Source organism: Mus caroli, unplaced genomic scaffold (genome assembly GCF_978045245.1).
Source record: "Mus caroli unplaced genomic scaffold, Mus_caroli_1 scaffold_16, whole genome shotgun sequence".
Taxonomy (NCBI): Eukaryota; Metazoa; Chordata; class Mammalia; order Rodentia; family Muridae; genus Mus; species Mus caroli.
The window spans coordinates 37,243,303-37,259,076 of NW_028227271.1; the positions used below are offsets into that span (position 1 = coordinate 37,243,303).

A 15,774-nucleotide genomic window follows, 5' to 3' on the forward strand; every position below is an offset into this window, starting at 1 on the left:
AAACACTCCCCTAGCCTTGCTGAGCCCCATCCAATCTACAAAGCATCACTGAGTTTGATCTCAACTCAAGTGAGATGACGGGTGTAAACACATTTTATGAAGTGCCATGTAAATGACAGAGAGTGCTAACGAATTCCACCTGTTCCAACTTAGCCTGTGGGTGTGTGTGTGTGTGTGTGTGTGTGTGTGTGTGTGTGTGTGTGTGTGTGTGAGAGAGAGAGAGAGAGAGAGAGAGAGAGAGAGAGAGAGAGAGAGAGTGTCTACCATCTTTACTATCACATATAGGCTCAGATCTTGTCTCTTGCTATACTGCTACCCTAGACCTAGTTTTTCTCCTGTTTGCATTGTGGAACTTGCCTTTCCTTAGATGCGACTGTCTGTGGAGTTCGTGCCTTTGATAGAACCTCATTTTCTGTGGCACAGTTTTCTATTCGCCTGACTGTCTCTCTCAGAAACCTAGCTTTCTCGCTGATGACAATCCAGTAACCTGGGATCTAAATGTCAAGAAGATTTACATTGGCACCTGGTGTGGTGTCACCAAGAAATGCTTTGAAGTCACATCACAGAATAATCAGTGCTTTGTTGTATGCACATACTTTATTGAAAGCAAATGGTTGCTGTATATAGTAAAATCACCATGACAGGCAGTTTAGGATGGAATTGGTAGGGAAGGTGGGAGGTCTCAGGGTTGGTCATTTGCTGTAGCTCTTGGGGACAGGCTCCAGTGAGCCTGAGAGGTCTTCTTCTAATCCAGGCCCAACTTCCAAGTCCTCCTCTTCACTCTTGGTTAACTGTGCATTCTTGGCTTCATCTGAAACAGAACGGAGGGCAAGTTGGTCAAGAACTGATCCTTTGGTAAGAGTCAAAGGCCCAAACTCATTCCCTAGCATTTCCCCAGAGATATCAGATTCATTCCCAGGATGCAGGGATATGCTAAGGGTATAGCAATACTTGTGGATGTCAAGGCACTTACTTGGTCTTGATCCTAAAAGTAGAGTTGATAGTCTAAACACTTCAGAGAAAAGTCTCTTCTCTGATATACTGTCTTTCCCTCTCTGCCTGATGAACTGTCATTCTAGACCCTTCCACAAATCATCTCTCCTCTGGGAACCCTTCAGGCCCTTGGGCACAGCCATCCACTCCAGTGACAGGAAGGAGGAAAGACATTCACTGGGTTGCGTCATTTTTTCCCTTATTCTCTTGGAAGTTTCTTTTTTTTTTGATTTTTAATATTTTTATTACATATTTTCCTCAATTACATTTCCAATGCTATCCCAAAAGTCCCCCATAGCGCCCCCCACTTCCCTACCCACCCATTCCCATTCTTTTGGCCCTGGCATTCCCCTATATTGGGGCATATAAAGTTTGCAAGTCCAATGGGCCTCTCTTTCCATTGATGGCCGACTAGGCCATCTTTCGATACATATGCAGCTAGAGACAAGAGCTCCGGGGTTCTGGTTAGTACATCATGTTGTTCCAACAATAGGGTTGCAGATCCCTTTAGCTCCTTGGGTACTTTCTCTAGCTTCTCCATTGGGAGCCCTGTGATACATCCAATAGCTGACTGTGAACATCCACTCCTGTGTTTGCTAGGCCCCGGCATCGTCTCACAAGAGACAGCTATATTTGGGTCCTTTCAGCAAAATCTTGCTAGTGTATGCAATGGTGTCAGCGTTTAGAAGCTGATTATGGGATGGATCCCTGGATACGGCAGTCTCTAAATGGTCCATCCTTTCATCACAGCTACGAACTTTTTCTCTGTAACTCCTTCCCTGGGTGTTTTGTTCCCAATTCTAAGAAGGTGCACAGTGTCCACACTTTGGTCTTCATTCTTCTTGAGTTTCATGCATTTAGCAAATTGTATCTTATATCTTGGGTATCCTAAGTTTTGGGCTAATATCCACTTATCAGTGAATACATATTGTGTGAGTTCTTTTTTGATTGTGTTACTTCACTCAAGATGATGCCCTCCAGGTCCATCCATTTGGCTAGGAATTTCATAAATTCATTCTTTTTAATAGCTGAGTAGTACTCCATTGTGTAAATGTACCATAATTTCTGTATCCATTCCTCTGTTGAGGGACATCTGGGTTCTTTCCAGCTTCTGGCTATTATAAATAGGGCTGCTATGAACATAGTGGAGCATGTGTCCTTTTTACCGGTTGGGACATCTTTTGGATATATGCCCAGGAGAGGTATTGCTGGATCCTCCGGTAGTACTATGTCCAATTTTCTGAGGAACCGCCAGACTGATTTCCAGAGTGGTTGTACAAGCTTGCAATCCCACCAACAATGGAGGAGTGTTCCTCTTTCTCCACATCCTCGCCAGCATCTGCTGTCACCTGAATTTTTGATCTTAGCCATTCTGACTGGTGTGAGGTGGAATCTCAGGGTTGTTTTGATTTGCATTTCCCTGATGATTAAGGATGTTGAACATTTTTTCAGGTGTTTCTCTGCCATTCGGTATTCCTCAGGTGAGAATTCTTTGTTCAGTTCTGAGCCCCATTTTTTAATGGGGTTATTTGACTTTCTGGAGTCCACCTTCTTGAGTTCTTTATATATATTGGATATTAGTCCCTTATCTGATTTAGGATAGGTGAAGATCCTTTCCCAATCTGTTGGTGGTTTTTTTTGTCTCTTGGAAGTTTCTTAAGGATGCCCTATTGTTTTTACATTCTCCATGGCTCACTGTGGCTCATTTTATCCTTTAAGCCCAATATCAGGAGGTGGGAATGCTGGATTGTACCTCACTACTTCCTGTTCTCTGTGATTTTCCATTCAGCCCTGCAAGCGTTTCTCTTTCTGCACCTGTGCTACTGACTAGAAGCTGGCTGACATTCATCACTCAACTTTCACTTGCCCCTCCATCCTGTTCAATGTCCTTTCCTTGAGCCTCACTCTTCCTCCTCATGCATGGCCTCACATCATAACAGTAGGCTTTTGGCAGCAAAAAAGCCTTGGACTATGAAAAGGGGCTATGCCTCCAGTACCCAGTGCCCTGGTGGCCTCCATATACACAGTGTAAGCCAACACAAAGCTAATCAGTAGGTTCTGGATCCAACACCACTCCCAAATTCTTGTCCCCAGGGCACTACTACCTGCATCCTTCAGAGTCTGGATGTACTTGGACCAGAAGGAGCAGTCAGCTTGTTTGAGGCCCTGCCGATTGGGAAGCTGGGCGCTGAGCTCCTTGTAGCTCTCTCCTCCAGCTCCAGGAATAAAGTCTGGCCAAGGTGTGGCAAACTCAGCTGCCTTCCTTGAGAACTCATGTGGGTAGTTAGGATTTCTAGGGAAATGAGAAGAAAAACATCTTTCTTTTAAATACTTATCATGTCATCTGGTCTTCAAGGGCAAATCATCCAACTTTGAGTTCCAGATGGGAACTCATTGGTCCAGCTTCCAGTGGGAAGTTTAGCTGGGTATTATAAAGCACTGGGCCACAAAAACTCTCTGAAATCCCCACTAACAGGTCATATCCAATTCACGACTCACTGGCACTACTCAGAAGCTAATGTGGCCCTATCTTTCTGAATGCTTAGTGCTACCCCCTTTTACTCTGGTATCCTTTGATTTGGGTGACATTCTTAGGTTCTTAAAGGCCCTTGCTTATTCACGCTCTGGATAAGAAGGTGCATCAGAGGCACCTTGCAATTCTTACACTAAGGTCCCATGAAGGAGGTAACATAGCCTCCCAGAGAAATCAGAACAGCAGATTTATCTTCAGGCCATAAGACTCCATGGCAGTTTGTTCTGTCAACAGTCCTTTGGCCTCAGAATCTCAGAGCAGAGTTGAGAATATAAAACATGAATCACTCTCTAATCATGGGGAGAAAACTGCCATTTCCCCTCAAAGCAACCTTCCCATGAAGCTCTCCAGGGAAAAGTGAGTGCCTTCCTTTAGGCTTCATGAACCCAGGTGCAAATATCAGCTAGCAAAGTGGCAGTTTCTCTGCTTCCAATAAGGATGGGAATTCATTATGTCCATTGTTGGCTCACTTTTCCTGAAGTGTCTTAAGGACATTATGCTATCTCTGTATTCCAGATGCCTTCATTATGGTTCATTTTACTCACTAAAGCTGATGCCCCATCCCACTAGCCCTCACCCTCATAGCAAGAGTGCATCCTCACCACCTGCCTTGGCTCAGATTGCCCACTTTCCAGAGTAACTGCTCTTAGCTCATCTGAATGGCCTGACAGTCTGGTATGATTGCTCCTCCCTTAGGAAAACAGTTTTTAAAACACTAACAAGAAGAAATGTCCCTTTCCCTTCAATGTCCACAGCAAACTTCATAAATCTTTATTTGCTCTGCTTTGAAGCACATTTGCTTTTACCGTGGGAGGTTGTTATTAACTTGTAGCTATGTCAGGATGGTTCTCTCTTCCCTGAGGAACTAAAAGAGTTCTAGAAAATACAAAGAGATCAAGGAAGTAGAGAAACTACCACAAGTTGGGGAGAACCTCATATTGGCATATTACGGGACTGGGTCAGAGGCTGTTGGGGAGGAGGTGGGAGCTAGAGGAGTTCCAGAATGCCAAGTTCCAGAACACTACAGCTGACATCCATGAGGCATGGAATGGCTTTACTCCCATTGGTCTCTCCTCCTGGAGACAATGGGCAATACTTGGAGACTTTCTAAAAATATTTTAGTTTTTGAGACTGGGTCTTCCCATATAGATTAGGGTAGCCTGGAAATCCCAGTCCTCCTGCATCAGCCTGTGGGCTGGGATGACAGGTGATACTGTCATGCCTGGCTGCCAGAGACATTTTTGATTTTTATAATTATAACAGGATTAAGTGTTCAGTTTTGAATGATAAAATGTTCCCTACAAGTTCATGTGCTGAATGCTTGGTTCCCAGATGGTGGGAGTGTCATGAAATATTTTGGGTCTTCAGGAGGTGAAGCATCATGGCAGAAGTCGCTCAGTGGGAATGGACTCGGTAAGGATTATGTGGTTTGTACCTCCTGACCCCCCCTTCTCTCTCTTTCCTGTCTCCCGTGAGGTAATGAATCTCTTCTCATACACCTGCTGCCCTGATGTACTACTGTCCATTATGGAAAGCAACCAAGGATAAACCATTTGGAACTAGGACCTCAAATAAGCCTTGCCTTCTATAAGCTGTTTACCAGGTACTTTAGTTTTGTTTGTAAAGTAAACAGCATAGAAACTGTTGGTATTCAGTGGTCAGAGTCCAGCAACACTGTCAGTCGTCCTACAGAATACACACATACACATAACTTAGCTGGCCCCAAGTAACAGTGCAAAGGCTAAAACAAACCTTGGCCTAATGCCACCAGTGTGTCTGAGCAAGGAAAGACCCAAGCGGGAAGCTTTCTTTATGATTTATCTACACATTGTTTGGTTAGAAACAGGGAGGCTAAGACAAGGAAAAGGTAGCAGAGAATGGCAGCTTTTGTGGCCAAGGTGAGGTGACTGGTTAAAAAAAATGTGACCTTTGTATTCAGGGATAGGAATAGGAGGGAACACGTGATAGGGTTCAGGAGAGCAGTGGGCCACATACCCTGATCTGATGAAGTTGGAGAAATACTGCATGACTTTCAGGGACAGGCTCTGCTCCTCCGTTGAGAACTGGCCCTGGTAGGCAGAGTAGAAGGGCAGTCCAAATGCATATTGAACATCTGCCAGCAATTCTAGGCTGAAGAAACAGGGAAAGAGAGGCAAGAGGTATGAGGTGATAACCACAAGCCAAAACCTAACAGTCCTCCAACTAAAGCAGACTCCTCACACTTCATACCATGTGTAGGATTCCTGTTTAGTGTGACATCCCACTTGGCCTATATCTAGGGGACAACCTGGTCTGGGCAGACCTATGGCACATGTGGTGGCTGAGGTCCACCTGTTGATGAGAAATGATGACCTAGAGAAATTTCAGAATGATGCTTTGACCCTATTCCAGCAACAATACCTATATTTCCATTGGATGTTTGTTTGTTATTTAATGAGTAACATCATAAAAAGTGGTGTGCTTCAAGTCTCTCTTGGACACTGGCCCTTTATCTGTAAGTTGTACCATTGTATATCCTCAAGGCTAACTTTTGTCTATGTAGTCCACCCTAGCACCTGACACTTGGTAGATGTTCAATAAATACATGTCACTGAAATGAATCTCTAGTAGGCAATATGCCCATAGGCCTTGGACCCATACTGCAAATGTGCCTTGTTGAGAATCAAAAGGAGCCATTTTCCTATTCTAGAAAAATCCAAAGCATCACAGATGACAGGCTTGCTGGTGTGCATCAGGCTCCTGAGAGTAGATAAGATCTGTGTACAGAATTACAGATCAGGAAAAGCTGGGGAATTTGGGCTGTGTCCAAGCCAAAGAGTCTTTGACCATGGACATGAGCCATGGAAAGAAGCCTGAACTTAGGTAAAGCCACCACACTGCTGTCCAGTAAGGAGAGAAGCCAGCTTTGTTCACTTGAGACCTCTGACTTTACCACTCAGCCCTGTTCAACACAAGCTTTTCCAAGGAGCCAAAGTGTGGTCATACTGAAGGTCTGTCCACTGCTGACTTCAGACATGAGCTCCACTTCCAGGAGCCACAACCCACGCAGCTCAGCAGGAAGCAGTATCAGGGGCTGTCCACAAAGAGCTCCAAACAATGGCTCAGCTGGAAAGTGGCTGAGCTGGGCTCTCATCCAGCCAAGAGGGGAGTGAAGGGGAGATAGTGATGGCATTTCTGACAGTTTGTGTGCTCAAGTCATCATACTTCTGATGACAGGGTAAGGAGGCTAAACAGGGAAGGGCCCACTATACCCTAACCATGTGACAGGCTCAGGGCTGAGTCTATGACCACAGGGATCTTGACGTTCCATCTGTGAGAGAAAGCATGTTGACCTGACACCCATTAAGCATACCCCAGACTATCGACCTTCCTCTGAAGGAAACCAGAGAAAGGAAGGAGTGGAAGTCTTGCTTCCATGGCCTCTTTGCTTCCTTCTGAGACACTTTTCAAGTACTCAGCTCCTGCCAGGGTGTGAGTGCCTCTTTTTGGTCAAGTCTGATCTAAGAAAGCACAGATTCTCCTGCTGAATGGGTCAAGATGTCACCATGGGCCTCACGGACCACATGTGTTCCTGCGCAGCCCAGTAAATCTGAGCTTCCCTTTTACCACACATACTCCAGTCCCATCCATTCCCCAGGGGAAGTCCTTACAGACACGGTGCCCTGTAGGGAACTGTGTCTCAGAAATTACCCACAGTGCAGCAGTGTTTCTGACTTCCCCAGAGCCCAGCAGAACTGATGGTACACTTTTTGGTGGAACAGTCACAGCTTCTAGCTGATTGGCTGGATTAAGCTGGATATCTGGCTCCTTCCATAAAGATTCAATGATACAAAGCAGAACTGTCCAGGCCACACACTTTCTCTGCATTCAGACTAGGTCAGTATCTGCCGAGAGCTACTGTAGAGGGTCATTAAACTTACTGACTATCATGTACACAATCCACTTTCAAGAGACCCAGCTCAGGAATCAAACTGTGGAAGACATGTTACACTTACAGTTTTACAGCAAATTCAGAGGGAGACCTGAAACAGCATTTTCCTACCTAGGTCTCTAACTTTGAGATAGAGCAAGAAGGGATTGTGGTGGTGCATGCCTTTAATCCAGCACTTGGGAAGCAGAGGCAGAGGCAGGCGGATTTCTGAGTTCGAGGCCAGCCTGGGCTACAGAGTGAGTTCCAGGACAGCCAGGACTACACAGAGAAACCCTGTCTCAAAAAAAAAACAAAAAACAAAAAACAAAAAACAAAACAAAAAAAAACAGAGAGAGAGAGAGAGAGAGAGAGAGAGAGAGAGAGAGAGAGAGAGAAGTGAAAACAGGTGCACAGGTTCAAAGTGAAAATATATACCTTAGATCTGAGCTGCTCTGATGGCTTCTCACAAGCTCACCTCATATGGATCTTTTTGATTAACTGACCACAATATGATATTGGACAATGGGAATTTTATTCTATGTTACATTATGTGAGCCATGTTTTCAAGTGTGAACAGAAAGGTCATTCTAGATGACATGTCTTTGAAGAAAAAAACATCAAGTTAGATGATATTTCTGTCACACTGGACAGATGCCTATGAAAATGATAAGACCTGTCTATCTTCCCCATCCATCCATCCATCCATCCATCCATCCATCCATCCATCCATCCATCCATCCAGTATCCTCAACTTCAATACACTGCAGATTCCAGCCTTCTTTATCCATAGACACATAGGTCCTGGCACTTGACAACCATTTTGTGGGGGAGGCAGATTGACTCACTGTTCACTACTATACTAGCATTACTCCCTCTCCATCAGGCCCTCTCCTCTGCTGAGGGCTCTTAGTGCTCTTCCCTCCTGGCACTGCTGAGTTAGTTACCTGAACTCACATACTGCTGGTGGGCATGCTCTGTGTTGTCTGCCCGGTATCAGGCAAGTATCTGTCATGTCAGTGTTGAAAAGGATTGTGGAATGAACAGAACATCATGGGAAGGGATGGGTAATGCCAGGAGTGACTGGCTTTCATCCACCCTCAGAGATAATCTTAATGATCACACAGGATGTGGCTGGGTCTATGGACCAAGTTCAAGAATCCAGCCCTATAATTTTTTCTTTGGTTTGTCAGTTCTTGCAAAGTCACCAACATAGCCAGCTGAAGAGACTGCATTTTGAATCTGGAATGGGCAGGGCCACTGGAATGCACAGAAGTGTCTAGAATGCAGACCAGAAATGTTCAAAACATCTCAAGGATGAGATTTACAGTTCTGTTTCCCACAGCTGGGCAGTGTCTAAAGAGGAATGTGGGTGCCTTCTCAAGTCTTTCTACTTACTTTATTTCCTAGCAGAGTTTTATTTATTCCTTAAAATAAACTAATGCTAATTACCAAACATTAAAGGTCAGCAGGATGCTGGATATTGAACATATATTATCTTTAGTCCTCATACTCCAAAGATAAACTGGAAAAAAAATAACACCTACTTCACAGGTGGGAAGATCAATGCAAGTGAGCTTGCTCAGGTAAAACAGACAAAAAAGAGGAAGAGACAGCATGAAAGCCATGGTGAATATGCCTCAATCTACAGCCTTGGCATTCAAAATCTGCTCTCTCTCTCTCTCTCTCTCTCTCTGTATGCATACCCATTGTCAGAACATATAAAGCCTTAGAACAAATTTTTCATAGGTCCTGTCTCCATTATCCTCTCAGCATCTTTGTGGGACAGGTATTCCCAGGATGCCCAGAAAAGCTAAGTGAGTTGTTCAAGGCTGTACAGCTAGTATAGACTTAGCATAGTATAGACCTATGCATACTAGTTTTGGCTGAAGTGGATGCAGTTGAAAGAGAACAGAAGAGACCTTGAAGATGGGTAAGGGTCCAGGCTGCTGGTTGTGTGACAAGAACTCTTCCAGTCACTTCCCTGGGCTTTTGATTCTGTGCTGGCAAAATAAAGGCCTAAGAGATGTCTTTTGATCTTTGACTCTGGATAGGAGGCATTTTTATCACTCTGAGGGTTTTGAATTCTCTGCCCTTGCCCTAACAGTACAATTCTCCTGCCCTCAGCAGGAAGGACAGCTTATCCATGATGTGGTAGGCATAAGAGTGTCACACTGTCATTTTGTGACATCTGAGCAGTGCTCTATAAGGAAGGGGTGGCATGGTGTCTGCTTAATACACTTGCCAGGAAAGCTTCTGTGTGCTAACTCAACAGAGGCATGAGACAGACGGCAGGGAATGCAACACACACACACACACACACACACACACACACACACACACACACACACACGGGTGTAGATCAAAGCCAGAAATAAAATGAGAAAAGAGACAGCTCCAGGGCAGACAGAGAGGAGGGAAGGAAATGGAGAGAGAGGGGCAAAGATAAAGGGAGGGGTTGAGAGAGAAAGAAGATAGTTCTCTCTCTCTCTCACACACACACACACACACACACACACACACATACACACACACACACACACACACACACAGAGAGAGAGAGAGAGAGAGAGAGAGAGATTTGCAGCAGAAAAAAGAGAAAGAAAGCTTGCCAGTAATATGGTGTCCTTTTGTTGATCTGCTCAGTAACTGTAGTGACTACTCCACTGATGGTTCCACATTGTGACTGTCATGACAGGGGATCATGGAGGTTGTCAAGAATGTGTTCTGATAGCTAAGAACAGTGGGGATCCTGTGGTCTAAAGTTATCCAGGACCTGGTCTATACACACACCTATTACTAAGTGGCCCTGAGAAAGGCTCTGTTCCTGTGTGCCTTGTTCAGATGAAGAAACTGAGTCACCAAGGAGCCCATGTGACTTGTCTCAGGTAGCTGATAAGAGACAAAGGCATGTTTCTAAGTAGAATCTGGAGTCCCTGCCTGTCACTCAGGCACTAAAAGCTTCTGTGGTGTGTAGCCACCTTACCTCAGATGCCTCAGTGTCTTTCCTCTCGAAATGATGGGACAGCATTGAGGATTACAAAGTTCAGACTGTGGGTAGACCAAGAGAGAGCCCACCTAATACTGAACTCACTGGGGTCTGGTACCCAAGTTCCATGGATCCCAGGGTAGGCTGTCCTCCAGACTCACCACTTATTTTCTCCAAACAACAGAACCAGCCTATATACTAGAAATGCAGGCTTGTATCCCTCTTGTCATGAGCAGCAGCTTGGCTTCTGGCTTCAGTCAGTGTTGGGAGCACCTATCAAGTCCTCCCTTGAACACAGAGTCTTAGACTGAGGTATTTAGAGCCATGAGGACCTTTTAGAATCTGGCCAAGCATGGAAGTTCCCATGATCATCACAAGAGACCTGTCTGTAAGTCCTCAGTGAGACAGACAGAGGTCAATCAGCAGAAAGAAGCTATAGCCAACCTGGGATACAGAGGGTGCAGTTGAGTCCTTCCCTGAAGGACTATCCAGTTCAGACCCTTGATACCAGAAGCCTCCAGTACAGAACTCTATGATCTATGGGAAGTCAATGCTCTTGGAGTATCCCTTCCAGCAGAGACATTGCAATTCTCACCTCAGTACTTCAGAATGGGGCCATGTTTCAGGAGAATCTTTCTTTAGACTGAGTTAACCTGAGGTTGTTAGGATGCACTCTGAGCAAACAGGAATGATGTCATTACAAGAAGGGGGATTTGGACACATGGACAAACACACACAGGGTTACTAAGTGATGAGAAACAAAAAGAAGACTGCATTTTGCTGGTAAGCAGTCCCTGAGGCAACCAGGAACTAGAAAGACCAGGCATACCCTTTCCAAACCTGTGGAGGATTTCAGCCCTGCTGACATCTGCACTTGAGCTTTTAGACCTCCCAAACAAGGGACAATACATTTCTGCTGTTCCAAGGCCATGCAGCCTGTGGCCCCTCTGAAACTAACACAGAGTCCACACTCTTGATGCTCTTCTAGAACTGTGTGCACGCTAGTATTTTCCTTTGTTTGCTGCATTGTGTGCCTCATTCTCTCTCTTTGCTGCATTGTGTATCCCCTTCTACCCTCTCTCTGCTACTGTAAATACTAAAGGTACAAGCTTCTTAAGGCTCCTTGGTGTGGGGGCCCACACCCTTCTATTGCCTCTCTACTTCATGAGAAGAAGGCAAATTCTGGTCAGAGAGCCTGAATCCAATGCCTGGCACCGCAAGGCTCAGCCAAAGCTGATTCTAGGGAACATGTTCTGGGACTGGCTTCCAGGGCACAGTGACTACATCTACTATGTCCACGTTCCCAAGTGCCATCAACATTCCTTCCATGTGCCTCCATTAGAGCTACAGTGGGCTACTTAGCCTCCTTCAACCCCAGGCCACTGTTTGTCTCTAAGACTGGGTATGGTGAGACTATAAATAGCTCTAAGAAGACAGACCACGTGGTCTAGTAGAAGCCAATCTCTTGTTTGGGAGGGGCAAACACAGCTACTGCTATGCACTGGCCCAGCTGCTCATCTTGGAAATAGGGGAGAACACATTGAACCCCTTGAAACTCAGAGTCACTGGCAGAGGTGTCTGCAATCTCCCAGGACTCACAAGTTTAAGACTAATCCCAAGTGTGTTGGTCTTAAGAGTTGAGCTTTTAGGGACTAATTTCCATGGTTAGTATGAATAGAATTATCAAGGCCTCAGGAAGCTCATTCACCTTCCTGTGTAAGGTACCTTCTGTGAGGCAGGGGGATCACTTCTCAATAGACAGGGGGGGGTGCTGGTGTCTTAAATCTGGACTTCATCCTCCACAACTGTTGTGCTTTTTTGTAGCAGCCTGATTGGATCGAGATACCCTCTATCTATAAAACAGGGACACTGCTTCAACCTGTTACCCTCACAAGCATTCCATGTGTATCCATGGAGTGCTGTGAAAATCAAGCCACCTGTTTGGGCACACTACTGCTTTGGTCTCACTGGGTGAAGGACCATAAGTCTGTGGGACCCCATTCTCCAAAGACTCTAAGGCTGACACCAGTGTGCCTCACCTTTCAAGGTCATCTTACCCAAGGGATTCTGTGTAAAGTTACTATTCCAATGCCATTTAATGTAGACATCTCATTTCCTGATGGAATGGGCTTTCCACATGTAGAGATGGCAGAAGTAGAGCCTGAGCCACACAGACCTCCATCCAAACCCTTACATCCATGGCCTCATCTTTCCTCCTTGCATCTTTACTGCAGCTGATTGCTTCTTTCCATCAGTTTTTTCCTACTGTGCCTTTCATGTCTTTCTCCTATTTTGATGCTCTTGTTGTGCCTGAGGATTTTATTACCAGGTGCTTAGACCTCTTCTGCAAGTAAGGATGATAGACAAATTGGGCTAAACAGAAACCTTTCAGATGGACTTGACAGCTCATGCCTGCTTCTATCCTAGTACTTGAGAGGCCGAAGCAGGAGTATTGATGAGAATCCAAGGCCAGCCTTGTCTATATAGTGAGTTCTAGGCTAGCCTGAACTACAGAGTTTAAGAAAATATAAAACCAAAATAAACAAACAAATAACAAACATACATTTCCTACTATGGAAAGTAATTTGTTATGTGCTTAGTTCTTAGAGACACAAACATGTAGGATACTAGCAAAGGAAAAGGCTATCTCTATGCCTAGGGTGACAAAGGAGTAACTGAAGTTAGAGCTCCAAATTCTCCATGGTGAACAGACCTTCATATACTTTGTACTTCATTTTCTAGGCAGCGACACCATGGAGTAAAGTACCCATTACTGCTGCCTCATTTGCAGATGATCAAACCAAGGCAAAACATAGTCAAGCCCTAATTCACATCACAGAGAAACAGCTTGTGCCTTGTCCAGCCTTCTTTCTCTTCTTTGTGGATTGCAGTGGTTACAGGGACCCTTGCAAACAGCTTTCTTCGCCTACACTTACCATAGCTACATGATCCCCTTACCTGCCATGGCCATAGCTTTCGGGGACATGGTACATGAAGACATTTCCACGGGTTCTCCTTGCCCAGAGGCTGGCCATGTTGACCATGGGACAGATGATAAAGTAGTCCCTGGGGGAAAGAACAGAGAAGAAAATTTAGTTACATAGCTCTGGGGGGAGGGGTACGCCAGGCAAGGGTTTCCCATAGGCAGTTATCACCCACAAGGCTTTTCACCCCAAAGATCTGCTCATCCCTGCAGGGGAACTCCCTCTCCAGCTCTCCACTGGCCACACTTATAGATGTGTAGCTCTGGTTTATGGCAGTCCACAGTCTGCAACATGACAGTGGTGATATATCTCATATGTCAAGAGTCCCATGTAAGGTTTTAACTTCTTTCCAGAACATCAACATCAAAACAATAAAGGTTTGCCAGCAAAATATGCTAGAAAGCCCAGGGAGATAGAGACAGCAGGATCCCTAGGGCTAGCTAGCTAGCTTGCCTGGCCTAATTGGTGAGCTCTAGACCAGAGAGGATCCTCTTTCAAAGGAGGTGGGTGATATTCCTTAAGATGACACCTAAGGCTGTCATTTGGCCTCCACATGCATATGCATACATGCACATACATGTCCACTCACACATGTACCTGCATACACACATGAACAGTCATTAAAAGGAAACTTGTGTTTGGTTTCAGTGAGTTAATTATCACAGGGAAAGGAGGATGGTGTGTGGCATCCCATTCTTTACAGTGCTATAAGAGGGAGTGCTAGGGACAGAGGAGCCTGAAGGCATAAGTCTTTAACTTTCCTGGGGTGAGATCAAGGAATGCTTCACAAGAAGGAGGAGTGAACAATGAGTGGAGATGAGGGTCGGGCATATCAACAGTTGGCAACAGCACCCCAAGGAAATGGCTCATACAGGCATTGGGAGCCCTGGACTCATCTTGCTCAGGGAAGAAAAACAAAACCTTCTTAGTAGGTCTCCATTCCCACACCCCAGAGTGGACTCTGGTCATATGTGGAGATGAATGCAGAGCTATAGACATGCCTATACTTCTGGGACTTGTCTCACCTCTCTCCCATGTGCTCTGGGAGCTCATCAGGGGATGGCTACTGTGTGATAGATTGAGAAAGGGGTGCTGAGGACACCTGGAACACCAACTCCTGGGGGCCTCCGTGCCTCCTTCAGGATCTGAGCAACCTCTGAAGCCTCACCCACAGCAGGCAGAGGATTTGCATCCTGCATGAACTGGTTTATTGAGTGTCCATGTCTTGCTTGGTGGGCCTGGCTTACCGGGTGGCATTCTCCAGTGCCCGAGAGAAGGAGGCATAGTCATCTGTGGAGTGCTCCAAGGAGTAATACCATACAGCAGCAGCAAGGATGCGGGCATCTGAGTCCTCACCACCAAGTGAATTCTGCAGTGCCTGGTAAAAGGCTGTTTTGCTGTTGGTTCGGCCTTGGCTCTCTTCAAATTGCTTTGAAAGGGGGAGGGAGGGAGGGAGGGAGGGAAGAAGGGAGGGAGGATAAAAAACGACATATAATTTCCCAATTATATCCTGAAAGGTACTCATTGTGCTCGTCAAACATTATTCTAGAATTTTCTTTCTGAGAAGCAGCATAACACAGCATTAAGCACTTATCCTTGTTCCAGCCCCACCTGCATTTTTACTGTGTGACCTTAAGCAAGTGGTTCTACCTACCTGGGCTGTCCCTTTGCCCATTGGGAATGAGAGTGCCTCACATTAGGGTTAGGAGAAGGACATGCAAGAGATCCCACTTAAGTGTGGTCCATCTTAGTCTGAATGGCTGATACTGGGCCACACACCTGTCTTTTTCTGGCTCTATCTGGCTGGGTTTAATTCCTTTAGACATTTCACTTCATCCTATGTACCACCATAGTCTTCAAAGTATGAACAGAAAGTGTTGTCATAAGAACACACTCTTCCTCTGGACCAACTCTGCTTGGCCTGGGAAGCTAGGACCATAAGGTCAAGTTTCCTGTTTGCTGGGCTGTGTTATAGGTGGGTAGAGACAGGGATGTGTAAATGGATGGCCAAAGCCTCTCAGAGCAGGTTTAGAATGGGACTGGAACCAAGTCTTCTTAGAAAAGACAGTCAGAGAAGCTACATTACTGGGCGGAAGGGCTACCTATCTGCCCAATCCCTTCTTCTCCCTCTCAGACTTCCTGCCCTGCCCTTGCCTTAAAGTTGAGTACACTGTGGGATGGGGAGCAACTCAGCTTCAGGTCTTAGTTTCCTCCTTTCTAGCAATAAAGGGCAGAAGATGCAGGTCTGGGAATGTGGCCAAGATGCCTGCTTCCAGGACAGGCTCCGGATGTACATGTTTCCAGGAGCTCCTGTATAGCATGACCCCACTTACTGGCAGACCTTGGTATGTTTACATTGTCCTACAAT

At 45.6% G+C, this 15,774-nt stretch overlaps 1 protein-coding gene across 1 annotated transcript in view; it reads right to left on the reverse strand.

The window, feature by feature from the left end:
* Positions 1-662: 662 nt before the first annotated feature.
* The window catches only part of Tg (thyroglobulin), a 180,168-nt gene continuing 165,056 nt past the window's right edge, over positions 663-15,774 (reverse strand). The window contains 5 exon segments of the mRNA XM_021183215.2: positions 663-811; positions 3,099-3,286; positions 5,522-5,656; positions 13,381-13,488; positions 14,654-14,835. Coding sequence (XP_021038874.2) covers positions 693-811; positions 3,099-3,286; positions 5,522-5,656; positions 13,381-13,488; positions 14,654-14,835 — 732 coding nt within the window. The 3' untranslated portion in view covers positions 663-692.